This window comes from Chrysochloris asiatica, unplaced genomic scaffold (assembly GCF_000296735.1).
Source record: "Chrysochloris asiatica unplaced genomic scaffold, ChrAsi1.0 scaffold00007, whole genome shotgun sequence".
Lineage (NCBI taxonomy): Eukaryota > Metazoa > Chordata > Mammalia > Afrosoricida > Chrysochloridae > Chrysochloris > Chrysochloris asiatica.
In genome coordinates, this window is record NW_006408525.1 from 26958133 (window position 1) to 26978898 (window position 20766).

Genomic DNA, 20766 nt, shown 5'->3' on the forward strand with positions numbered 1-20766 from the left:
CATTCTGCATGGTCTCTCTTTGGCTTGAGCGTCTTAGGAACTTGTCATTTACTCTTCATCAGTATTTACCAAAGAGCATAATGGCTGGGGCCAGTCCTTTAAGCCATTTCATACTTCTAATGAAGGGGTATTTTTATGAAACCGCTATGATATGTACTTTACAATGCAGAAATATGAATGAGAAACAGAATTCTTATGCCAGGGAAATAAAGTTTATTTGGAAGTAAATGAAGGAGCCTCCTTGAATTCAGACAACACCAAAGAAACAATACCTACAGGAAACATCCTAAAATAATGTGCAGTAACTAGAGATGAGGTAATAGGGAATTATCTTTAGAAAGGAAAAGACTCAACCTTTAGCACAAAAGAGCCTTCCAGAAATTATAAATTGGTGATGTGTGACTGCTTGTCGAGTCTGGAAGGCTGGCAGGATGCAGATTTCGGAATGAACTCAGAGCTCCAGCAAAGGCAGGTTCCAAGGATCTTTCCTATGCTTGATCTAAATGGCTTCATGGATGTCTTCAAAGAGGATTCAAACTTCTAAGTTAACAGCAACGTGACTGAAAGCTGCCACAGGGTCCACAGGAGTTGCCACGAGCATTGGAGGTGGAACATGGGTTGGAGGGAAGCCTGGGGAGACACAAAGGTTTAGATGGGGTTGTGGATGGGACACAACAGAACCCTGAGGCACACATAACATCTGGAGTTCAAAGAGACAATCTATGAGTTCATAATGGTTGGAGTTAGTTGACATCAGGTTTGCTTGATGTAAATCCTTCTCTCTCTCCAAAACTGCCATGTGCAAAGGTGGAAGAAGATTCTTAAATGGTTCTTTTGAAAAATACTTTCTCCTGCTCTTGAGCTCACATGGAACTTAATACGACTTGTCTTGTCCTATGGTTCTGAGTAGCAATCTCTGTGCCTTGTTAGCTCTCTGAGGCAGGGACTACGTTCCCTTCATCTTTATGCCTGCCACATTTCCATATATTTCACAGATCACTGTCTACATAGTAGATACTTCATCAGTGCATGTTGTTTGGTGAGAGGAAAATATAGCCAGCATGTAAGTACCCATAATGTCTTGTAGTCCCACCTTACATGTTTATCCAGAAATCTTTAGCATCATACTCACTTGCTGTCCTCGCTCTCCAGCAGACCCCGGTATGTGTTGATCTCACCCTCCAGGCGTGCCTTCACATCCAGCAGCACCTGGTACTCCTGGTTCTGACGCTCCAGGTCACAGCGGATCTCAGCCAGCTGGGACTCCACGTTGGTGATCATGCACTGCACCTGGGACAGCTGAGAGCTGTAGCGCGCCTCCGTCTCTGTCAGTGTGTTTTCCAGAGAGTCTCTCTGTGATGGCATAGACCAAAAAAAAAAAAAAAGTCAGTAATAAGACACATGCTCCTTTAAAGAGTTTCTCTATATGAATCCAAAGATGTCATAGCTTTATGGTCTGAAGGGATCCCAGAGACTCAATTCCCTGACTTCACATTCCTCAGCAGGACATCTCAGTTGTACTCACCAGGTTGTGCTGGGCCTGCAGCTCGATCTCCAGGGCATTAACTGTGCGTCTCAGCTCGATGATCTCTGCCTGGCAGGACTGCAGCTGCTCTGAGCTGGACACCACCTGCTTGTTCAGCTCCTCAGTCTGAAACATCCAGAAGGGGGAACATAGGGTCAGACCTTGACTTGGAGGCCAAGGAGGGGTCTCAAGTACTGAGCGGCAACATGCTTAGAATCCCACCTGTGTGGCAAACCATTCCTCCACATCCTTGCGGTTGGTCTCCACCAGGGCCTCATACTGAGCCCTGGTCTCGTTCAACACACGGTTCAGGTCCACATTGGGGGCAGCATCCACCTCCACGTTGAGGCGATCACCAAGCTGGCTTTGCAGGGCGTTGACTTCCTGAAGGAATAACAGAATGAAAGAAACTCAAAGAAAGAACTCTATAAATAAACTCTATTTCATAGAGTCCAATGTGGTAGAAAGAGTATTGCACTGGAATGTGGAAAACAGTTGATGTAAAAGTCCATTGTTAACTCTAACAACTCAGACCTTCTGTCTCTTTTCCTCATCTCTATAATGGGGCTGCTTGATTCAATGATATCTAAAGTTTCTTCCACACCAGGATTTTATCACATCTTTTTGATCTTCCTAATGTTCACTATGTTGTTGTTAGGTGCCATCAAGTCGGTACTGACTCGTAGCGACCTTATGTGCAGCAGAACGAAACACTGCTTGATTCTGGACCAACCTCACTACTGTTGCCCCATTTGAGTCCATCAATGCTGCCACTTGGCCAATCCATCTCACTGGGGGTCTTCCTATTTTTCTCTGACCCTCCACCTTACCTAACAATATCCTTCTCTGGTGAGTGGTTCCTCCTAACAATATGTCCGAAGTATGAGAGACGAAGATTGGCCATCTTGGCCTCCAAGGAGCCCTCTGGTTGCACTACTTCCAAAACGGACCTATTGGTTCTTTTGGCAGCCCATGGCACTTTCAATATTCCCCTCAAACACCTTAACTCAAAAGCATCAATTTTTCTGCGGTCTTCCTTACTCACTGTCCAGCTTTCGCATCCCTATGAGGTTATTGAAAATACCATGGCTTGGGTCAGGTGCAACTTACTCTTCAAGCTGATATCTTTTGTCTTCAACACTTTCGAATGGTCTTGTGCAGCAGTTTACCTAATGCAATACGTCATTTGATTTCTTGACTGCTGCTTCCATGTGTGTTGACAGTTGATCCAAGAAGAACGAAGTCCTTGACAACTTCAATCTTTTCTCCATTGATAAAAATGTTTATTGGTCCAGTGATGAGGATTTTTCTTTTCTTTACATTGAAATGTAATCCATACCGAAGGCTGTGCTCTTTGATCTTCATCAGTAAATTTTTTAAGTCCTCTTCACTTTCAGCAAGCAATGTTGTATCATCTGCATATCGCAGGTTGTTAACGAGTCTTCCTCTAATCCTAATGCCATGTTTTTCTTCCTAGAACCCAGCTTCTCAGATCATTTGTTCAGCATACAGGTTGAATAAGTATGGTGAAAGAATACAACCTTGGTACACACCTTTCTTAATTTTAAACCATTCAGTGTTCCCATGATCGGTTTGAACAACTGCCTCTTGGTCCAGGTACAGATTCCTCATGAGTACAGTTAAGTGATCTGGAATACTCATAATTTACAACTATAAGCCTGGCATAATAAGTGGTTTATAGTCATTGCTATGTAAGTATAAAGAGTCCAGGTTTGACTCTCTTCTTTCATCTTATGTCTTCTATTTTAATGTGATATCTATTAGATTTTTATTTCTCTTCTTCAAATGATCTAATATTTCAGACATGCATATGATTTCCTTGTATTACTTTTAACCATAAACTCTGAATCAACCATTATTTGAGTTTCTTTATTTCTTCCATTTTTTCCCCATCCATCCACTCATCCATCCATCCATCTCTCCAATTTGGGTTCTAGTTATCTTAGCAACACACAAGATAAACATTTGTGTTATTTGTTTGCACTTCTTGGTTATTTGTTTGCACTTATTTGGAAGATAAGAGATCTTATCAAGTGGTAGAGCGTATTTTAAATATTTTGGTGGCCTCTTGCCCACACATCAGGTCCCAATGGAAATAGACCAATTGGTCACACTCTGTTACACAAAAGAAGTGACTCATTCCATGGCAATCCCCCAAGCAAATCAAGATTCATCTTTCCTTATCCTGGGTAGTCATAAGATTCTCATTATTAGGAAGTTGGGTGATGGAATTCTCTTACCTGCTCGTGGTTCTGCTTGAGGTGCAAAAGCTCCTCCTTCAGAGACTCCACCTGGGCCTCCAGGTCAGACTTGCACAGGGTCAGCTCATCCAGCATCCTGCGCAGGCTGTTGATGTCAGCCTCCACCAACTGTCGCACGGAAAGCTCCGTCTGGTACCTGTCCACACAGACGAAAGTCAAAGGAGGTCAAAAAGAAAGACTTTGTATCCTGAGCTTTGCTTGGCTGATATGATAACATTCATTATATTTCCAAATATTCTGAGTGTTTAAAATATTTTGAAAGGAAAAGAAGTACAGAGGTGCGGAATGAGACCATTTGTTCCCTCACACCCATAGAGAAGGTGTTGATGAAGTGCGTAAGTTTAGATTTAGCCCAACAGTATTTGTTTTAAGAACTCCATTCAGATTGATATCAACTGAGCCACACTGGCTTTGCCTTTACTTCAAGTAAGTAAACTTCATAAGCCAACTAAAAATTGTCCTACTGTGTCTCTGAGCCTTCATTTCCTCATCTGTAAAATGGACACAAAATGACCATTTCTTAGGTCTGGCCAGGAGATAAACAACTGGCGTAAGTTAAATCACACTGTCAACTGTAAGGTCCCGTTAAAAATGCAAAGGACTCTTAGGGCTGCGGTGGTCATAACTAGAACAACTGAAGGATTCTATGAAAGAAGTGGATATCATCTCCTCTTTTGTGATTGAATCATATCTTTCTGATGACTGAGAGTGACTTGCCTGCATTAAGGGACCAGTGTGAAATACACTAAACTTGTTCTGACACAAGTGAAAGAAAAAAGAACGTAGGTTTCTTGCACTCTTTTAAAAAAACCACATAAAACTCAGGATCTGAGAGCTAAGGAGACTTTAGAAGATATCTAACTCAGGGCAAAAAATCCTCCCAATCTTATCCTAGATAGCTTCTAATTGCACATTCACTGGGACAGAGGTTGTCACATTGCAATCATCCCCTGCCCCCTTACCCATTACTACACTGATATGATCCTGAGAAAACGTCCTTACTTGGTTCTGAAGTCATCGGCAGCCAGCTTAGCATTGTCGATCTGCACCACCAGCCTGGTGTTCTCAGCCTTGCTGGACAGGATCTGGAAGACCCAAAGCATTCTAGAATAAACAAGGGCTTTATTTTTCAGGAGCACTAGTGGCACTGTGAGAGCTTGTTGGGTCCATATGATAAGCACTGGACTGTGAAACATGAGGTCTGTAGTTCGAGCCCACAAGTAGCTCCATGGGTGACAGATAAGACTTTCTGCTCCCATAAAATTACAGCTTAGGAAATCCTGTATAGGGTCACTATGAGTCAAAATTGACTGAATGCCAATGGATTTTGTTATTTTTAGCCAGCACCAATCTCTATTTACCTCCTTATATGGAAGGAACATGATGAAAAATCATATACAAGGGGCTTCAAAAGTCCGTGGAAAAAAATTCCATTATCTTTCAATTCCACTCTTCCACAGAGTTTTTGAAGCTCCCTCATATAATGTAATTTAATGCTGATTATATGCGATACATATAGAATTCCGGTTGCATACTGGTTATGAATCAGACTGTGAACCGCAAGGTCAGCAGTTCGAAACTGCCAGCTGTTCCATGGAAGAAAGATGAGGCTTTCTGCTCCCATAAAGATTTACAACCTTGGAAACCCTGTGTCGCTATGAGTCAGAACTGACTCCCTGGCACATAACAACAATGATGTGCAATATACGCTCAATTATATCTGAGAAGAAGCAATGCCTCACTCCTCAAAGTTAAAATCTATTTTCTTTTAGTTATATTTATTTCAAATAACTCTGAGTACTCCAAATTTTCAGTGTTAGGATAAAAGGAAAACTAGAACAGGCAAATGGATATGTACCCTTCATTAAAAATTCTTCATATCTTGGTCTGTCTCTGGATTTCTGCAAGATTTGAATAGTCAAATCTCACAGAAGGTGGCCAACAGTTCCAATTTGCTTAAGAAGCAGCATTCAAAAACTCAAACAACATTGCATTAAGCAAATCTACTGTACAAGACCTCTTTAAAGTGTTCAAGCACAAAGATGTCAATTTGAAGAATAGGGTGTGCGTGACCCAAGCCATGGTATTTTCAATACCCTCATATGCATGTGAAAGATGGACAATGAACAAGGAAGGCTGTAGAAGATTGGATGCATTTGAGGAATGTGTTGGTGAGCAATATTAAAAGTACCACAAGAACAACCAAATCTGTGTTGGGAGAAGCATGTCCATGATGCTCCCTAGAAACTGGGATGACTAGACTTCTTCTCTCATACTCCACACATATTATTGGGAAGAACATATTTATCATGCTTGGTAAAGTGGAGGATCAGGGCAAACTGGAAAATCCTCATTGAAATGGATTAGCACAGTGGCAGCAATGTTGTACGTGAACACAACAACTCTTGTAAGCATGACGCAGGATACGGCCAGTGTTTCATTCTGTTGGGCAAAGGGTTGCGGAGTCAGAGCCGACTCGACAGCAACTCATAACATCAACTAGAGTGTCTCCGGGATGCTAAAACCAGTAAAGTTCAAGGCAAACAAAGACAGTTAGATATTCTAGCCTCATATCACTTTCCTTCCAGCCAGCGGCCTCTCTCCACTCTCCCAGTACCTTGCCATTGTTCATGCTTTTGCACCCAGTTTCTCCCTCTTCCTGGACTGTCCTGGACTGCCCTTCCCTACCTAATAAGGCTCATTGTATGAAATCTATTCCCAACTCCTGCATGCAGTCCCTTCTTTCCTGGCCTTCCACAGGACTCAGAGCCACATTCGCCGTGGTCATTTGTTTCCACATATGTTTCCTCTATTAAGCTGTGAACTCCTTAAAGAAAGAGACAATTTACTCAGTGCTTTATTCCCCAACCAAATACTGTGCCTAATGCTCACTAAACGCATAAGTGATATTCAGATCACATGAAAACTTCTGGTCACTCACTTTGCAAGAACTACAGTACAATGGAGAGTCAGAGCCCTCTGAAAATTAAGGACTAGTGCTGCTGAATACAAACCCATGCTCATCCTTCACAACCCTGCTCAGATATTACCTCCACTGGAAAGCCTTCCCTAATCTTCACCAGGTCCCACCTCCATGCTGACCCTTTACTTGCACCCTTTCCGTGCCTACACTTTATTTTGTCACTGTCTCCAAGTCTGCTTAAGTGAGTGGTATGTGTGTCTGTGTATATCAATGAGACTTCTGGAATCAAAGACATTTTGCTTTGCCATAGACACTGTCTTTTGCTACTATTTTTAAAGGCTTTTGGAATTTATGGATTTAGTCAGGATATTCCTAAGTCAGAAATACAATCCAGCTACATTTTTTTTATTATTCATATAATGCTATGGACAAGAACAGGTATTCATAATAGAGTGGAAAAAAATCAGATATTCTGATTTTAAGAAAGAAGCCCTTTGGAAGTAAGGTTTATAAAATTGATTTGGGATTGATTCCTTCTGTTACCAACAGTCTGTATCCTTCCCTTGTGATGACTGCAAAATAGAGTTTCTAAGGCTAATTGAAGTCCCCTGCCAATGTCAATACATTCTGTATTATTACCATCCTCAAGTTAGCTGTGAGCAGCCTTAGATGCCATTCACAAGTTGATATGTCATGAAAATGAATCAATGAAACCAAGTGCATTAAGCTGACAATGTGGTGCCCACATCCTCACCTTCTGCTGGAGCTGCTCGATGGTCTGGAAGTAGGACTGGTAGTTTGGGCATGCATAGGGCACCTGCTGCTGGCAAAATTCACGGATGCGACCCTCTAGCTCTGCATTCTCTCGTTCCAGCTGGCGCACCTTCTCCAGGTAGCTGGCCAGGCGGTCATTCAGGAACTGCATGGTCTCCTTCTCGTTGCCATTGAAGGAGCCCTCACAGAGCCAGGCACAGTTGCCCACAGAGGAAGGGATGTTGCGGGCTCCAGGCAGGATGCAGCTATAACAGCTGGGAGGCACACAGGGCCTGGAGGAGAAGCTGGTGCGGCAGCTCATGTTGGACTGGCAGCAGGCGATTGACAGATGCTAAGAGGAAGTGAAGCTCCGAAGGTCAGTTTCACAGCCTAATTCCTTTACACTGGTGTAAGTCCTGGTCCTCCCTAGGACTTTATATTCTGTCAGTGGGTGTGGTGACCATGTACAGTATTACCACCTTTTAGCTTCTTTAGGAATTTTTCATTTGGTATTTAGAAACCTCACAAGAGTCCTTTACCTCATAAAATGTTTTACTCTGGCTTCTTGCAAAGTCAGGACTCCTCACTAATCATGGCTGGTTGGTAAATTAAGAGCTTTATGGTTTGGCTTCAAACTGGCCAACCCATTACTATGGTAACACAGGGAGTTGTGTGAAGGAGTGACATCTGAACTCCAGCTCTCACAGTTGATGGGATCTGTGGACCTTACTCTGAAAGAGACTTAGTGAGTATGTATCTTATCCAGAAACAACTCCATGAGAAAAACAGTCCAAGAAAACTCACTCATGAGCCACATGGTAGAAACTTCTGAAATCAGGGATTAGAAAGGACTTAGAAGATCATCCAGCCCAATGTCCCTCTGCTGTTTCATCAAGCACACTACTCTGCTCCTGTGGGGCTGTGCGAAGCCTCCTACAGCTCCCTCTCTGCTATTAGTCAGTGTTCACAGAGCATTGGGAAAATGAAGAGGTCTGGTGTGGCGCTATGGGATAAGAACTGGACTGCAAGTTCAGTTTGAACCGCAATGTCAATGGTTCAAACCCACCAACTGCTCCTCGGAAACCCTATACAGGGGTGTTATGAGTCACAACTGACTCAATGACACTTAACAACAACAACAACCCTGCTGGTGCTATAGGAAAAATACTGAACTGCTAACCACCAGCTTGGTGGTTCAAATCCACCAGAAAGATGAGGTCTTCTTCATAAAGTTTTGCAGCCTTAGAAATGCTTTCTCAGGTCTTTATGACTCATTAACACCCTGTGATATACAAATGATACAAACTTGCTTGTTGAAAGTGAAAAGAAATTAAAATACTAATGAAGATCAAAGTCTACAGCCTTCAGTAAGGGTTGCACTTCAATGGAAAGAAAAGAAAACTCCTCACCACTAGACCAATACATAACAATAAATTGAGAAAAGGTTGAAGTTGTCAAAGACTTCATTTTGTTTAGATTAACCATCAGCACTCATGGAAGTTGCAATCAAGAAATTAAATGACATATTGCATTAGGTAAATCTGTTGCACAAGACCTCTTTGAAGTATTGAAGAGCAGAGATGCCAATTGGAGGACTATGATGTACATGACCCAAGCCACAGAATTTTCAATAACCTCATATGCATATGAAAGTTGGACAATGCATTAAGAAAACTGTAGAAAAATTGGTTCATTTGAGTTATCATGTTGAAGGGGAATAATAAAAATACCATGGACTTCCAAAAGGACAAACCAATCTGTGTTGCAACACGTATGTCCATAACGCTCCTAAGAAGCCATGATGGAGAGACTTGATCTCTCATATGTAAAACATATTATCAGGAGGGACCAGTCCCTGGAGAAGGACAATATGTTAGGTAAAGTGGATGGCCAGAGAAAATGAGGGAGACTCCCAACAAGATGAATTGGCACAGTCACAGCAACAATGAGCTCAAACGCAGCAACAATTGTGTGGTTGGCACAGGACTGGGCAGTGTTTCATTCTGTTGTGCATAATGTCACTATGTGTCGGAATTAATTCCATGGCACCTAATATCAACATCAATGAGTTAGAATCCACTCAGTGGCAGTGGGTTTGGTCTTTGTACTATGTACTTGCACACAGTATGACTGTTACAAAGATGACTCCTGCTTAGTGAGCACCACTAGACACCAGACAGTGTGCTAAGCATCTATATCTATTATCTACTCAATCTTCACAACACCCTATAAGGCTTTAGAGATGAGGACACCAAGCATCTGAGAAATTTCCAAGGCCACAGAACTCCTATGGTAGTCAGGACTCAAACCCAAGTCTCTAGAATTCAAACGACCATACTCTCACCATTACATTACACTGTATCTGTCATTAAATCCTCACATTATCAAGAAGCAATAATGCAGAAATGGATTCAGTGAGCTCAATCAGTGTTAGATAATACTCCCTCCTAAATTAGAATGAGCCAAGAAATAACAAGCCTATGTATTCTATCAAAGAATCACGGTTGTTTCTCTTCTAATAAAAGCACATTTAGTAAATGACAAAACATAATTCCCACTTGCTGCTGTTTTTGTTATTTCCCATTGAGTCGGTTCTGACTCATAACAATCCTGTACTGCGTGTCCGAGGAGCAGCTGGTGGGTTTGAACGTCCGACCTTGTATTATGCAGCCCTGTGCTTATCCTACAACACCACACCACTAGAAGTTTGATTAAAAAAGGAAAACATTAGTTAATCTGAGGCAGCAACTCCTGAGTCAATTTGTTCACAATCTATGACCTCTGCAAAGACACCATCACATGCTTAGTCAGAAGTCATGACCATCAGTCCATTTTGGAAAAATGACATTTTGCCACCATGTTCCTCTGCATGTAGTTGTGAACTATGAGAATTTTTTTAATGTTAATCTATCGGTGCTCAAACCTATTCCTCAAAGTATTTTGGAAATATGCTGCTACTTTCCTCTGATAGAGTCATTGCTTTTGTCACCCTTTCATATAGTCTGTGATCTCTCCTTTCAATTATCCTCATTTAGGGAAAATCTTCATCTTCCCAGGATATGTTTATTTTTGGAACCAGTCTAATGTCACTTGGTACCAAGCCAAGTGAGTAAGGTAAATCACCAAGCTGAGTAGTACTTTTAATAGGTCTGAAACATGTTATGACACTAAACATAATGCCTGCTTTCTTGGGTGATTTTAAAACCCATTTCCAAGGAGAAGCTCCAAGTGTGCTTTCATATAGGACAGTAGAATTGGAATAAGTGTGTGCCAAATGCTTTGAAGGCACTGACATCCTACATTCACATTCATAATGCACAACTCTCAGCCACTTATGCTTGAATCTGATTTAAGCCCAATTAGTTGATATGAAATATCATAAATGGCTGGATTCACTGACTTTTTAATCTTATTACCACATGTCCTCTAAACTTCTAAGGTTCTAGGATTTCTAGTTTTGGAGGAGGCAGACGCAGCATCAGGTAAGACAGGCTCCATGGGGGAGGTGCTGAAAACCCGGAGTAGCTCCAGAGCTAAGGATCTAATATAAGGTGCAGTGAGTCGGTTTCCCACACCCACTGGTGGAAAAAATCAATGTATAAATGAAAATATTGCAATTTTGAAATCGATCGGGACATGGGTCTCTCCCTGCAGCCACCCTGCCTGGGCTGAATTCAGAGCATGGGATCATAGCCAGACCAACACAGTGCAACAGCGCTAAAACCCATGCAGCAACATTTGCAAAAACAGATGTGGGGAATTCTACAAAATTTTTCCTCCTCTTCCATGTCACGCCTCCTGCCCAGCCCAGACACCTTCAGGAGGGTGAACAAGCACCCCCAAAATGTCCAGGGTTCAGCTCACAGTTTTCCCATGACACAGAGAGGAGGAGCCCCATTGGTCCCACAGATTTATCCTTTGATGGCTGCTATAACGTCTGACTCTGGGACCCAGCCCTGAAATTCACATGTGCAGGACCCTTTACTTCTGCCTACCCAGCAAGAAAAAACAGGTCTGGCCACACAGACAAACTGTATGAGCACTCTGTAAAACCTCAGCATAAAAGACAAGAGCCAACACCAACTACTCACACAAGAATGCAACTAATTTGAGAATTACGCTGTGACCACGCAAATACCTAACTGACCTTCAGAGACAAAAATAATAGAAAATCTGGTTCCCATTAACATCTCAATATCTATCTGCACACCTCTACAGTGATGACTAGAGGAGGGGCCAGAGTGAGTGGACACCCCAACCCACTGCTGGAGTTTCTACTGTGCACGCACAGTGACCTGCACAGCAAAGGCTACTGGTCAATCAGCTACAGTTTTATTTTTGGTTTTGAGTGGTGGTTTTTGTCTCTGATTTTATATTGCTTCTAGTTTGGGTCCTTTTGATCACACTTTTTTCCTGGGTGTGGGAGCATTTAATCCTTACATTACTCAAGAAGAGACAGCAATCATGGCCATATAGCCAAGCTACAAGCATACCTCATAATATTCCACCATTGAGATGTGAGCCAATAACAGCTGCTAGACATTACAGGTGAAAAGGGAAGCCTATCTCCAGATCATATCCACCAGGAGACACTCAGTAAGCTTAACAACACAGCAACATACATCCATTTAAGCATTAAAAACCCACCTAACTAATGAAAATGTCAAAGAAACACAACAAAAAAAAAGATACCAAAACATGTCCAAAAACAGAAAAAGTAACTGAGACAAATGGCTTTTATCTTTTGACATGTTTTGAAATCTTCTTCTTTCCAGAAGAAGATCAAGCTTTGGATCTTCCTGAGAAGGAATTCAGAAGAATGTTATGGATACAAATTCAAATGCTCTGAAAAGGGGTGGAGGAAAATAAGGAAGAAGTCAGGAAAGTGCTACAGGAGCAATCAAACAAGATAGATACAGCATTAGAAATAATTCAAGACCTACAAAAAGAGGTCCAGATAATTAATAATAAAATATCAGAACTGGAAAATACACTGAAAGGACAAAGGAGTAGGATTGAAGCAATGGAAGCCAGAACCAGTGAGTTGGAAGACAAATCTCTCAATGCTGCTAAGATAGAAAAGCAAGCAGAAAAAAGGATACAAAAATCTGAAGATAATCTAAGAGTCATGCTGGATAACCTGAAGAAGAATAATTTAAGAATTATTGGCATTCTGGAACAGAAAGAATCATACAAGTCCAGAGAGGATAGTTGAAGAGCTGCCAGAAGAAAATTTCCCTAACATCTTAAAGGATGAGAAGATAAACATTCAAGAAGTTTAACATACCCCAGGAAGGATAGACACCAAAAGAAAATCACCAAGACATATCATTATCAAGCTCACCAAAATCAAATACAAAGAGAGAATCCTAAAAGCAGCCAGGGAAAAGAGAAGTGTTACTTAAAAGGCAACCAAATCAGATTAAGCTCTGAACTCTCAGCAGAAACCAGGCAGGCAAGAAGGAAATGGAGAGACATATATAAAACCCTAAAAGAAAAAAACCCGCCAACTTAGAATCATCTATCCAGCAAAACTGTCAATCAAATATAATGGTGCAATCAAAACATTCAAGGATAAACAGAAACTAAGAAATTTTGTCAAAGCCAATCCAGCATTTAAAAATATCCTAAAGGGAGTACTTTGGACTGAAAACCAGCAAGAACAGACAACAACCAGAGATTGACACATGTGGCAACACCACCCGGATTCCAGTTGACAGATAGGAGAGTCCAGAATACAACAAAATTACAACAATGAATTCAGAGGACCTGGGAGGTCAGTCAAAGAGCAAATTAATGATAATATTAAAGAAGTAAAAACATAAGAACAGAGATTCAGGTGGAGAGGAGGTCAGGTAGATTGCAGGATAAAATAGACTGTCTCAAATGGAGGAAAACGTGAGTAAATCATAGGGTAAACTCATAGAAAAGTAAAACGTCACAGCAAACCAAGAAAATGAAGATCCAAGAAGAACATGGAAATACTAAAACTAAGAAGAAACTGACAAGAAAGAACACTGAAAACATGAATTAAGCACAGGGAGGCATGCAGAACAAAGGAACCAGCAGCACCACAAAAAAACTACAATAATGACAGCAATTAAGTCAGACCTATAGATAATTACACTGAATATCAATGGATTAAATGCACCAGTTAAGAAACAGTGGCAGAATGGATAAGAAAATACTCTATGCTAGCTAGAGCCACACCTACCACACAGAACAAAAAGAGATTAAAAGTTAAAGGATGGAGAAAAGCATACCAAGCTAATTGCAATATGAAAATAAGCAAGAGTAGCAATACTAATCTCTCATAAAATAAACTTTAAGGCAAAAACCAGCATATGAGATAAAGAAGGACACTGTCTCATGATTAAAGGGTCAATCAAACAAGATGATATAACCATAATAAATATCTGTGCACTCATGAAAGAAACCCAATATGTATGAAGGAAACCCTACTAACATTGAAGAAATAAATAGACAAATCTACAATAATAGTGGGAGATTTTAATATACCACACTCGAGAGAGGATAAAACAATCAGAAAGAAACTTCACAAAGATACAGAGGAACTAAACGACATATTCAACCAACTTGACCTCACAGATATGTACACAGCATTCAACCCAATAACAGCACAATACACATTCTTTTCCAATGCACATGGAGCATTCTCCAGAATACACCATGTGTTAGGCCACAAAACAAGCCTCCATAAGTCTACAAACATCAAAATACTACAAAGCATTTTTTCAGACCACAGTGCTATGAAATTAGAAATCAACAAAAGGAAGATCAAGGAAATAATGTCAAATACATGGAAACACCCTGCTTAAAAGCTCCTGGGTAGTAGAGGAAATAAACTGTGAACTCAAAAGTTTCTAGAAACAAATGGGAATGAAAGCACAACATACCAAAATCTATGGGACATGGCAAAAGAAGTGCTGAGGGGACAATTTATTGCAATGAATGCACACAATCAAAAAGAAGAGTGAACACATTAACACAGCATCTCCAACAGTTAGAAACAGACTACGAAAGCAAGCCTACAGTCACCAAAGAAAAGAAATAATAAATATTAGAGCACAAATAAATAAGATACAAAACAGGAAAACTAGAAAAAGTACAACAGGACAAGGAGCTGGTTCTTTGAAAGTATTAATAAAATTGGCAAACCTAATCAAAGAAGAGAGGGAGAAGAAACAAATAACACACATAAGAAACCATATGGGAGATGTCACAACAGAACCAATGGGAATAAAAAGGATAAAGACCAAATGCTAAGAAGAGTAGTACAATAACTTTGAAAACTTAGAAGAGATGGAACTTTTTTAGAAAAACACGACCTACCTAAACTTACACAGAGTGAAGTAGAAAACTTGAACAGACCCATAACAAAAGAAGAAATTGATCAAGTCATCAAAATTCCCAACAAAAAAAAGTCCAGGTCCAGATGGCTTCACTCGTGAGTTTTACCAAACTTTCGGGGAAGAGATGTAGTCAACTCTACTCAAATTATTCTGGAATATAGAAGATGTTGGAAAACTTCCTAATACATTCTATGAAGCAAGCATAATCCTCATACCAAAACCAAGGAAGGACATCATTAAAAAGAAAATTATAGACCAATATCCCTCATGAACATAGATGCAAAAGTTCTCAACAAAATCCTAACCAACAGAATTCAATAACACATCAAAAAAAATAATACATCAAAACCGTGTAGGATTCATGTCAGTGATGTAAGGATGGTTCAATATTAAAAAAATAATCAATGTAATCCTCCATATAAATATTTTTTTAAAAAAGGAAAAGAACCACATGATCATATCAATTGATGCAGAACAGACATTCAACAAAATCCAGCATTGATTTCTGATAAAAACACTCAACAAAGTAGGAATTAAAGGGAAATTCCTCAGCATTATTAAGAGCATTTATATACAAAAACAACAGCCACCATCACTCTCAATGGAGAGAAACTGAAGACCTTTCCTTTGAAAACAGGAACCAGACAAGGATGCCCTTTCTCACCACTCCTATTCAATATTGTGTTAGAAGTCTCATCTAGAGCTATAAGGCAGGAAAGGAAAAATTAAAGGCATTCAAATCGGCAAAAAGGAAGTAAAACTATCTCTATTTGCAGATGATATGATCCTATACATAGAAAACACCAAAGACTCAGCCCCAAAACTACTGGACCTCACTGGAAAATTCAGCAAAGTGGTAGGGTACAAGATCAACATACAAAAATCATTTGAATTCTTCTATACTAATAATGACAGCACTGAAAAGGAAATCAGGAAAGCAATACCATTTACAATAGCCACCCAAAGGATGAAATATTTAAGAATAAACATACCCAGAGAAACAAAGGACCTATACAAAGAAAACTACAAAACACTACTACAAGAAACCAAAAGAGACCTACAAAAATGGAAAAATGTACCATGCTCCTGGATAGGAAAATTTAACGTTGTGAAAATGTCAATACTATCCAAAACAATCTACACATATAATGCAATCCCAATTCAGATTCCAACAACATTCTTCAAAGAGATGGAAAAACAATTACAAACTTTATATGGAAAGGAAAGAGACCCAGGATAAGCAAAGCACCCCTTAAATAGAAGAACAAAGTTGGAAGCCACTCAGTTCCTGAGTTCAACATTTACTGCACGGCTACAATGGTAAAAACAGCCTGATACTGGTACAATTAAAACCACATAGATCAATGGAACAGAATCGAGAATCAGGAAATTAACCCATCCACATACAACCAGTTGATCTTTGTTAGAGGGCCTAAGAATATTGTGAAGGGAGGACATAGTGTCTTCAATAGATGGTGCTGGTAGAACCGGAAATCAATATGCAAAAGAATGAAACAAGACCTTTACCTCATGCCGTATACAAACACTAACTCAGCATGGATTAAAGATTTAAATGTGAACCCCAGATTTATAAAGATCATCAATGAAAAAATAGGGACACATTAAAGGGCTCTAATACAGGGCATTCACAGACTACCAAACATTGCGAAAATTGCACAAACAAAAGAAAACAAAATACATGATTGGGACATACTAAAAATTAGAGTCTTATGTGCATCAAAAGACTTCACCAAAAGAGTATAAAGGGAGCCCACAGAATGGGAAAAAATCTTTGCCAATGACATATCAGACAAGGGACTTATTTCCAAAATATATAGGAAACTACAACACCTCTACAAGAAAAGGACAGATAACCCAATTAAAAAATGAGCACAGACCTAAACTTATACAGAGTGAAGTAGAAAACATGTACAAACACATAACAAAAGAAGAAATTGATCAAGTCATCAAAACTCCCAACCAAAAATGTCCAGGCCCAGATGGCTTCACTGGTGAGTTCTATCAAACATTCATGGAACAGCTGTCACCAATTCTACTAAAATTATTCCAGGATATAGAGGAGGATGGAAAACTTCTAATACGTTTTATGAAGCAAGCATAACCCTCATACCAAAACCAGGGAAGAATGTCACTAAGAAAGAAAATTATAGACCAATATCCCTCATGAAAATAGGTGCAAACATTCTCAACAAAATTCTAGCCAACACAATCAAGCAGTACATCAAAAAAATAATATATCATGACAAACTGGGATTCATATCAGGATGCAAGGATGGTTCAACGTTAGAAAAACAATCTATGCAATCCACCGTATAAATAAGAAAAAAGAAAAGAAAAACATGATCAAATTGACTGATGCAGAAAAGGCATTTGACAAAATCCAACATCCGTTCCTGATAAAAAAAAAACCCTCAACAAAGTAGGAACTGAAGGGAAATTCCTCAATATAATTAAGAGCATATATACAAAACCAACAGCCACCATCAGTGCAAGAATGGATAAACTAACTGTAGTGCACACACACAGTGTAATATTATGCTACCTTGAAGAATAACAAGGAAGCTGTAAGCCACCACATAACGTGGATGAACCTTGAAGACGTTATGCTGAGTGAAATTAGTCAGTCACTAAAGGAGACATATGACATAAGACCATTGATGGAAAAGCTTAAGAAAAGATACCCAAACTAAAAGGAAGAAAAATGAAAAAGAAAACACTCTTGTTGGTTACAAAGGGGATGGAGAATGACGGGGAGGAAGGGGACAGAAGAGCACAGGTTGGGGATAGACACATCACAGTTAGGGTGTTGGGGTGGGCAATACACAAGAAGGGGGTAGGGGCAGAAGAACAAGGTAGACAGGCGAACACTTTGGCAGGCCTGCATGGGATAAATGGTACAGAGGTAAACAGTGATGTATGTTCAACCTCGGAACAAAAGGACTCTATGATACAGGGATTGAGGCATAGTCTGAATGGGTAAAAGAGGGGAAATAATGTTAAGATGCCTGACTGCCTTATGAATATTTGTTTCCCTTGCTTACTATTGTAAAACAGACACTTGAGTGGGATAGAAATGAATATCAGGAAACATGATTACAGAAAACTTGGGAGGCCGCCTTCAGCCTATAACTGATTGGAATACCTAAAAGAAGTGCTAGAACTTTCCTGTGAAAGAGACTTCTTGCAGAGCCTTTGTAGGGTATAAGAATTTAGGTGGAATCCTGATGCCCATACAGAACCTTCTGAAATGGGAAATTCCCACTGGAAAAGACAAGTAGATCACCCTGGAGCAGCTAGAGGAACAGAAGGTACTTTATAAAAGAAAGACCAGCAGGGGAAAAAAACAAAACCAGCTCTCTGATTGGCTACTACAAGAACAAGCAAGTTGTTCACCAGGAAGCCATCAAGGAAAGTAATCAAGTCCCTTTAGGACAAACCCCCTCCCAGAACTGAAACTCAAAGAGAACACATGAGCAGGCATGTAAGCTTGCTGACAACCACATTGGTCTACTGGTGAGATGCAGTGTTGGAAAGCAGCAATGAGGAGGTGGGCTGAATCTGACCAAGTTACATAGACCCCATCGACCTGAAGTATGGTGAAAGCTGGTAGGCCAGAATACGGTGAGACCTGGGGACTCCTCAGCCCATGGACAAGGACATGGTCACACAGGGCTAAAGTTGAGAGTGAAGTGTCCAGTTTATATGAAGTGAGGGGATATGTACAAGGGTGATCAAACTTGCAGATACTGTTCATTGGACCTTGCTTCAATGGCTGGATGTTCAGAAGCCAACTAGAGGAAGGAAAAGGGGGGAAAAAAAAATAATAATTTTTTATTTAAAGAAAACAAGTGTAAATCACTACAATGTGATGCCTTGATCTATACTTATGGATGAAATAACTTAAAATACCGAACAACAGGGAAAGAATCTTTACAAAAATCATTCCCTTCCCCTCTGTACACAGCGTTGATAGTGATAGTCAACTTGACCATTGGATAGCTAAAATGGGGGTGCCATAAAGGCACGAAGTGACTGGCTTACAAGTTTTCAAGAGGGCATTTAGATTCAGTGTGCGAAGGAAAGCAGAATCCCCATTGAGTGGTTTTCATCCTGTCTAGACAGGTCTGGGAAAAGGATAATGGGAAAGGACTTTCATGATTCAATAGTGAGTAATTGTTATCATGACTAATTGCAATTGTCGCAACTGTAAAGGTAGAAGTTTTGTAACAAAAAGAGGCGAATGGTCAATCTTACATTCCCGGAGAAGAGGACCCTGGGACTATAAAGGGAGAAGAGAGGGAACAAAATGTGGGACCCTACCCAGAGAAGCAGCAATATCAGAGATGGAGGCGGAGCTGATGAAATGGAGACACAGAGCAGCTGAGGATGCTAGAGTCATGGAAGGAGAGGGGATGTGTGCTGGCGGCCAGTGGGGAGGCTTGCAGGGTGTGCCCTTTGGCTGTTTGAATGATTGTACATTCCTGAGTGTTTTGGTGCACATCCCCAAAAAAACAAAACAGAGGGAATAGATTCAAATATTGTTAAATGATAACGGATGCGGGGGATTGTAATAATTGCAATGAAAGAAATACAATAGGATGAAAGTAAAACTGATGTTCCCCCATTTAAACTGTCACTCAATTCAAAATAAAAACTTTAAAATAAAAAAAAAGTCAAAGGAAGGAAAAAAGTTTCTTTAAAAAAAAATCATTACTGGTGATGAGACATGAATTTATCACTACAAACCTGAGAGTGTACAGCAGAGAATGGAATGGAAACATTCTCAATCGCCAACAAAGAAAAAGTTCAAAAGTCAACCATCAGCTGGAAAATGAGTGCTTACACTATTCTGAGATTCTCAGGAACCAGTATTGGAACGCTATCAGGCAAAAGTTTCAACAATCAACAGTGCTCATTACAGTGAGATGCTCACTGAAAAGTTGAAGCCTAAACTTCAGATTAAACACAGAAGACTGCTATCCAAAGGCATGTAATCTTGCATGACAATGCACATCCAAACACCTCTGCCCACATTATTGACACTCTGGAAATTTTTCATTTTGAGGTGATAAAGCATCTTCCCTATATCTCTGTCTTGCTGCAGTGGATTTTCATCTGTTTGGTCACCTGAAAGAAGTCCTTGGTGGACAGAGATTCACCTCTGATAAAAAAGTGAACACAGTGATACATTCTTGGCTCCCAGCTCAGCCTAAAACATTTTTAATAAGGGATTACCAAAGCTTGTTGACAGATGGACAAAGCGTATTGAAAATCAAGGAGATTATGTCTAAAAATTATGTATTTGGGCTTTTCTAAAAGTTGATTAAAATAAATTCTATAGCCAGTGTGCAGGTAGTTTTTTAATTATCCTCATATTTTAGTCTCTATGACAGATGTCTTGATGTCAAATCCCTTCTAGACTATAAAAATACTGTGGGCCTGGATATATTTGTGTGTTCTCAATACTCCATACAGTACCTGGCAGATATTATAAGAGATTGTTGACTATGGTTGTGTCAATCAGATAAAACTAAACTGAGTCAATAAGTAAGACTGGGACTGTAGACTTGAGACCTATAAGAATTCAGAGGTGAGATAAGCAGAGGGGGGATGCCGTTAGTGTTTGTTGGAGGGGCTTAGTGAGCGTTGGTCTTTCTTGGAAATCTAGGAAATGAAATATTGACAATGTTATGGAAAAAACCTTATAGACCTAGAGAAAAAGAATAAATGTTAAAGGGTGAGGAGAAGCTTTTTCCCAGCAAGGAACTCCTCCTTTGTCTGCTTCTTGGACTCTGCTTGCAGCATGGCCCCCAAATGCTCCTCTTTGCTCCTGTCTCAATTGAAGAAACCTAAGCTACAGGAGACTTTGGCCTCTCTGAACTTGCCAAA

General features: G+C 40.1%; 1 protein-coding gene across 1 annotated transcript; it reads right to left on the reverse strand.

Annotated features, from left to right (window-relative positions):
* Positions 1-545: 545 nt before the first annotated feature.
* LOC102842028 (keratin, type I cuticular Ha4-like) lies at positions 546-9830 on the reverse strand. Its single transcript, XM_006833688.1, has 8 exons — positions 9822-9830; positions 7485-7835; positions 4810-4892; positions 3787-3943; positions 1748-1909; positions 1526-1651; positions 1133-1353; positions 546-630 (listed from the first exon to the last, which is right to left on the reverse strand). The coding sequence occupies exons 1-8, from the start codon at positions 9828-9830 to the stop codon at positions 546-548; spliced, it is 1194 nt and encodes a 397-aa protein (XP_006833751.1).
* Positions 9831-20766: the final 10936 nt, after the last annotated feature.